The 7,454-nt window shown below is 36.0% G+C and overlaps 1 protein-coding gene across 2 annotated transcripts in view; it reads right to left on the reverse strand.

Moving 5' to 3' along the window:
• Positions 1–3,092: 3,092 nt before the first annotated feature.
• Positions 3,093–7,454, reverse strand: part of LOC137624310 (UPF0764 protein C16orf89 homolog) — a 173,740-nt gene continuing 169,378 nt past the window's right edge. Inside the window, exons 2-7 of one of the 2 annotated variants that reach the window (XM_068354967.1) lie at positions 6,748–6,930; positions 6,399–6,503; positions 6,001–6,212; positions 4,590–4,761; positions 3,965–4,133; positions 3,093–3,767 (exon numbers count right to left, since the gene is read on the reverse strand). In XM_068354967.1, coding sequence (XP_068211068.1) covers positions 3,653–3,767; positions 3,965–4,133; positions 4,590–4,761; positions 6,001–6,212; positions 6,399–6,503; positions 6,748–6,930 — 956 coding nt within the window. In that variant the 3' untranslated portion in view covers positions 3,093–3,652. The remainder of the gene's footprint in view (positions 3,768–3,964; positions 4,134–4,589; positions 4,762–6,000; positions 6,213–6,398; positions 6,504–6,747; positions 6,931–7,454) is intronic. The other variant, XM_068354929.1, reaches the window with a different exon arrangement.

Consider the following 7,454-nt stretch of genomic DNA (forward strand, 5'->3'; position numbering starts at 1 on the left):
AGGGTTGTCACCATTGTTGTTGTAACCCGTTAGGTCAATGACCTTTGTTGTTACGACCTATTAGGTCAACGACCTTTGTTGTTACGACTTGTTAGGTCAGTGACCTTTGTTTTAGAGATCTGTTGGGACCATGTTTATTTGTTGTTACGAATTTAGATCAATACTTTTGTTGTTAGGTCAATGACCTTTGTTGTTATGACCTGTTAGCTCAATGACCCTTGTTGTTACAATCTGGTAGGTCAATGACCTTGTTACGACTTGATTGTTGTTATGACCTGTTAGGTCAATGACATTTGTTATTATGACCCGCTTGGTCAATGACCTTTGTTGTTATGACCTGCTAGGTCAACGACCTTTGATGTTATGACTTGAAATAACCTTTGCCATGATTTTTAGTTCAATGACTTTTGCTGTTACAACCTTAAGAATTTAATGTTTTTGTTTTTGCCATTGAGGTTAGGTTAGGCTTGGCTGGGTTAACCTTTGTAGATTTCTTTGTTTTATAATATTATTGTTTTGCCCAAAATCTTTAACCTTTGCAATTTTACATAACCTTTGTAACCTTGTATAGCCTTTTTTAACCTTTGCAATCTTCCATAACCTTTACACCCTTGCATAGCCTTTATAACCTTGTGTAACTTTTGCAACCTTGCACAACCTTTCCAACCTTGCACAACCTTTCCAGCCTTTCATAACCTTTACAACCTTGCATAACCTTATAACCTTTGCAACCTGTATAACCTTGCATAATCTTTATAACCTTACATAGCCTTTATAACCTTTACATCCTTGTGCAACCTTTATAACATTCCATAACATTTATAACCTTTCATAATCTTTACAACCGTGCATAACCATATATCCTTTGCAACCTTATATAACCTTATAACCTTTGCAACCTTTACAACCTTACATAACCTTTACAACCCTGCATAACCTTATAACCTTTACAAACCTGCATAACCTATAACCTTTTCAACCTTGCATAGCCTATAACCTTTTCAAACTTACATAATGTTTACAACCTTACATAACCTTTACAACCATATGTAACCTTTGCAACCTTGCTAAATGTTCACAACCTTTCATAACCTTTACAACCTTGCATAACCTTATAACATTTGCAACCTTTATAACCTTGCATAATCTTTACTACCTTGCATAATCTTTACTACCTTGCATTCCTTGGCAACTTTGCATAACATTTGCAACCTTACATAGCTTTTACAACCTTATGTAACCTTTGCAACCTTGCATAACCTTTACAATCTTACATAACTTTTACAACCTTGGGTAATCTGGGCAACCTTGCGTAACCTTTACAATCTCACATAACTTCACAACCTTGAATTATTTTATAACATTTGCAACCTTGCATAATCTTTGCAGCCTTGCATAGATTTTGCAACATTGCATAACATTACATAACATGTGTAACGTTACGTAACCTTTTTCAACATTGCACAACATTTGCAACATCACATAACCTTTTCAACATTGCACAACATTTGCAACTTCACATAACCTTCTGTAACCTTTCCAGCCTTGCCTAACCTTCGTAGCATTTGTATTCTTGCATAACCTTTGTAATCTTATGTAATCTCGCATAACCTCTTATGTCTTAACTTGTATTACTAAATCCAGCTGTGAATTGTTACCTTTGATAGGCGGCGTGCATTTTTTTGTTTGTATTTATGTCTGTGTGTGTTTGTGATTCGCATAACTCAAAAACTATTTGACCGAATCTCATAAAATTTGGTGGGATGAATGGCCATGATCTAAAGACAATTTGATTAGGATTTGGAAGTGATTGGGTTAAAAGTCAAGGTCAAGATCACAAAAAGGTCAAAAGCGTCTTTTTTTGCTATATCGTGGTCAATTTTTATCCGATTTGCATGAAATTAATGCCAAAATGTGCATAATTCAATGGCTGTTCTTGTACAACATGATATGGGCGAAGGTATGCGCTCTATCAAGTGCCCTTTCTAATTAAGATATATATTTTTTAAGATCTCTGAGACCCTCAAAGATAGCCTCGAGTCCTTGGTGTGTAGAACCAGTGGTTTAGAGGATAAAATAATGTTTTGAATATGTTTGTATTTATTCTTAATCATTAATGAGAGACTTCGTTCACTGTACCATTATTGTTATTATTATTACTTGCTAAGCTACAGCCCTAGTTGGAAAAGCAGGATGTTATAAGCCCAGGGGCTCCAACAGGGAAAAATAAGTAGTTGTCTCCAGTAATTGGTATATCATGATTAAGAGATAATCTCCTATTCCAATTTTAGAAGAAAAAATAAATTATTATTATTATTATTATTATTAGCTAAGCTACAACCCTAGTTGGAAAAACAGGATAATATAAGCCCAAGGGCTCCAATAGGGAAACATACCCCAGTGAGGAGAGGAAACAAGGAAATAAATATACAAGATAAGTAATCGACTATTAAAATAATATTATTTAAGAAAAGTAACGACATTAAATAAGGTCTTTCATGAATAAACTATAAAAACTTAAATAAAAGACGAAGAGAAATGAATTAGAATTACGTGGCTGGGTGTACCCTCAAGCAAGAGAACTTTAATCAAAGATAGTGAAAGACAATGATACAGAGGCTATGGCACTACCAAAGACTAGAGAACGATGGTTTGATTTTGGGAGTGTCCTTCTCCTAGGAGAGCTGCTTACCATAGCTAAACAGTCTCTTCTACCCTTACCAAGAGGAAAGTAGCCACTGAATCCGCACCAGCTTATTATACTGTGTTAAAAACCTATTCAACAATGTTGTTTAATCCACATAGCTGTTTTGATGAAGTGACTGTTTTTAGAATAATTTATTGTTTAATTTTTTCCCTTCATTTTTTTATTTCTTTATTTCCTTTCCTCACTGAGCTATTTTTCCCTGTTGGATCCCTTGGGCTTATAGCATCTTGCTTTTCCAACTAGGGTTGTAGCTTAGCAAGTAATAATAAAAATAATAATAATAATAATAATAATGATAATAATAAAAATGATAATAATAATAATGAGTCGTCGTTGTAGGTGGAAGAATAAAAAACCATATATGTATGTGACACAGTTGCTGATTTATTACAAATCAATGCATATTGACAAGTTATTACTAGAAATATAATTTTTTCAATATTTCAGAATATTCCAAATTGTCCTATTATCTTAGCAGTGGGTCTGAATTACAATTGTTTCAAAGTCAAATATCCATGATCTGTCACTTTTCAAAAGTTATTTGAATTTACTATGTCCCAAAGTTCAGGATCACTGAATTTGAGTTCTCTTAAAAAACTAGTTGAGAAAACTGATCTGTCCAAAACATTGATAGAATTAAATTTTTTAGGGAATTGATAACATCTTAAAATCTTGGTTGTTAATTGACATTTGAATCTTGCTGTTCATGAGCTCACTGTAATGTTTCAGAAACTCATAATGTCACTTTTCACAAATAACATTTATACATTTGGAACTCCTACAAGAAATGCTCTCAAAAGTCACGCAGTTTACTGCCTGATGTACGCTTTTGGTCATATGGTAATAACTAATTAATCCAGAGTTATAAGATATAAGACCAAAATATGGTGAAATTTGTTCTATATTGCCAAACTAAGACAAGGGGTTTGATACCTTGTTAATAATCTAGGTAAACAGAGCTATAGCTAACCACCTGACATAAAGGCTTAAGTAGCCAAGAGCGACTGCAGTCCTATGTGCCAGACAGTTGCTTTCCATTGGGCTCTCTTCTCTCTTAACTCTGAAAGAGAAAATTGAATGATTATTTAAAACTGCAGCTTTAAACCAGTTGATATCTATCTTTAAATCGAGAGTAAAGGTAAACCTAATTGACAGGTGATAAAAGATCAGAGTAATAACTTTTAAGGACACATTCCATGACTAAAAATCACTAAAATCTACCAGATGGGACATTTCGCAGTCACACGGGTTACATGCCTGTTATTTCCAGAGTGGAATATCTTGTCTACTCTTGACGGATGCTTCCTAGAAGCGCTGAAGAGTCGGAAGTCCCCGAAGCATCCTGTTGGCCTCTGCCAAGAGAGGACCTTCGTCAGCCATTGCTTTTTGAAGAAGTCGCGGTACCCCAGCACACCGCATAGCGCTCCTGAGTAGTAGAATCAAAACGAGATTTTCTTTCAGAAAATTTGTTTATTGTTTTATTCAAGAAAAAAATTGTTCAGATTTAAGTGACCAAGATGTATTTTCAGTGCCACCCTTTAAACAAAATTTGTGGGGGAAACTTTAACAACTGAAAATGAATATTGATGATTGATGTAATACGCTTAAGTACTGAGGTGGTCGTAGAAAAGAAAATTATTTTAAAGAAGTTCTCCCAAAAAGGAGATAAAATAGGTATACAGTAGCACTGTCTCTGCGAATGATAACCCTGATCGCTCACAAACACCATAGCTTGTAAGCATCAGTACATACGAATCTTGAAATTGATTTAATATTCATGTCAAAAACGTACCCATTTACAACATCATATTGAGAGCAGCAAATGTTGTGCCTGATTCTACGCTAACCTAACCTAACCTAACCTAACCCTGTGAAAACGCACCTTGCTCCATAAAGAGATCTTGTCTTGTTTCCGGGAATCCAGCTTCTGCAATTGCGTTAGCCTCGCCCAGAATGGAGTAACATATTTCCTCCAAGGTTTGCTCAATGGTCATCCTCTTCCCATGCCTTAGTGTTACCCATGCAAATCGCTCTAATTGGCTCTCGCATCCTGCCTGTAGGTGGAAGAGAAGAAAAAAGAAGAAAGTAAGATTATTCTACAATAATAACATAATGACGATATTTTTATTTTGGCATTACTTATGTTGTTGTGACGCAAGTTAACGTGCAACCACTCAATCAGTCGATCAACTGTTTCTATTGTCATGTCATTTGATTTTATTGATTTATGGGACTTCAATGTTTAAACTGAAAATTTGTCTTTAACCCCGTGGTTGCAATAGCTTACAAAAGAATCGTTAGTTAGAAAGTAGCTAACTGTCCCCCTATGTAGACTAAAGAAAATTAAAGAAAAAGGTGTACTCCTGATTCAATTTAACCCATTCCTAGGGCTGAACATTGCCTTTTATGAATTGTGTTTACTGCCTGAAAGCGGGAAGGGAGACATTTAATGTATAGTTGAATAAGATGCAGATTTCAACATTTGATGTTATCGGATGGGAATATTAGTTTTTGATAGGTATACTGTGAGATTCATCAATCAAAGACGATATTCACCAAAGGTATTTAGAGAAGATTTAACTTTCCGGTACTTTAATTTGTGTAGATTTTGATTATTATGATCCACATCAAATAGTACCAGAAACTTTTAAAACATCTTTGTTAGAAATATAGGGTTAGACCACATGTTTGCTCAACAATACGGGGCACAGCCCAAAACCAACAAATAAAGGAAGTCAGTTGAAGTGGTAATGATTGACAGTATGTAGTTAAGGACTAGGAATAATCAGTTACTGTTTAATAGTTGCTAAGGATGAGTTAGAATCAGACAGCAGATCAGATAAGGTAACAAATGCATCAGTAGATGGATCTCCAAAATATTTTGTTGTGTAGGCCCAGATTCAACCGACGAATGGTAGAGGGACATCAGTGAATGTCCTCAACTTAAAACATTCGATTTACAAACATTTGGAGATACAAACACAAATCCAACTGAAAATAACACAGATAAGATAAAGAAATACTGTTATAAAACAATATTGTATCATTTAATACAGAAAACAAAATGGCATTTGTAGTAGCCTGATATCTATTTCATATGAAACCCGGCTATTTGTTGACTTTTGCAGCTGGAAATCATGGGTTGGGATCCAGGTTAGGCCTGTCCTAGGCCAAAATGTAACAAAATTCAACATACAAATGATTCGACTTACAGCCAGATTCTTGGAACTAATTGCATAAGTTGAGAACCTTCTATACAATATGCTACCACTACCGTAATCCTCTAGAATTACCTGTAACCCAATGACTACGTAGAAGACCTGGTGCGTCAGTGAGTATCCAGAGTAACCGAGTTTTGTCATCAGGTCCCAGCAATCTTTGGTCAGGGAGCATCTTCCTCGGATGGCATCAGGTCCTTTCCAAGCTGCTTCTTCGTAGCCGACATCTGGTCGTCCGGCTTCCGAGACGCACCGGTCCGACTGACTCTCCACAAGCTGTTCCACGCCTGAGCTTGTAGGAATGGCCCCAGAGAAGATGGTTGTTTATTAGCAGTGAAGTTAGTTAAAAATGCATTCAAAAGTACTGCATTCTATTTAGCCTTACTACCTTACCTATTACAGCTAGTGGAACTCAGAGCAAACTTAATTAGAATAATGCAATGAAGTGGAAGACTTAGACTGTGCTACTCTACCATTCAGGACATTGTGAGGATCGAGATAAAGGTTCTCAGTTGCGTTGAAGATTTTCGTGGACAGAGGGATTTCCCAAAAGCCAGGTTGTAATAAACCACCAAGTTCTGTAAGTAGAAATAGATCATCTGTTGGTGAGGAGAATATATTTTAAAGTTTTGGGAAGGAACATCCTAAAGAGTTTATGAAAACAAGATTAACTTCATCTTGTTTTATGTAAGTAGTTATGAGACCAAGTTGGTTATAAAGTGTAGTGTGCGAGGTCAAATTCGTTGAACTTCATTCTTAACTAGATGACCCTATTAAGGTCAATTGTCATGGGTTTCTGAGTAATGTACTTGTACGCTTTACCTGCATAATATTCTGGGCGCGTGGATCTTATGAAGGGCTGAGCGAGCGAATTCAGTTCCTCTGCCTGCACATAGAGGGCGTGCAGATCTTTGACAGCCGTCATCCAGCCCAGAATGTCTGCGTCATATTTAGAACTATGTTTTGGCTTCTTGTTCAAGGCATTCCAGACCATTTTGAATTGTCCTGGAAATAAACATAGGAGAATTGTAGATTATAATATTGAAAGTGACCCTGATATTCTTGCTTATGTGGCTCTAGCAGTAATACAAGCCGTATAGGAATGATAATAAGAGGAATATCAGTATCACATCAAGTTCAAGATTTATAAATAAGATTATGATATCTACTCTGGCCAGTATTATTACCTAGTGCTGCTCGCAGATGACTGATTCGATTTTTCGCAAGCTTGCCTTTCATTTTTCTACTTAGTTGCAAAGTTAAATATACGTTTAACCTTTATTTTTAGACAGTGAAGAATATACTGGGCTGGTATAAACACAGAGAATTCCAAACTATATGTATATGTATATAAAGTTCTACCTCGCATCGGGACCGAACCTTCCGAGTGGAGATACCTTAATGCGGTGAAAGGTTTTGCGTATTGCTATTGTCAGCAAAGTGTATTAGTCAGGGCCACTCATAATTGGTTGGTTTGCTGTAAGCAATATGAGAAAGGTTTCCCAACATCACCAATTCCCTGTGACCAG

This window comes from Palaemon carinicauda, chromosome 31 (assembly GCF_036898095.1).
Source record: "Palaemon carinicauda isolate YSFRI2023 chromosome 31, ASM3689809v2, whole genome shotgun sequence".
Lineage (NCBI taxonomy): Eukaryota > Metazoa > Arthropoda > Malacostraca > Decapoda > Palaemonidae > Palaemon > Palaemon carinicauda.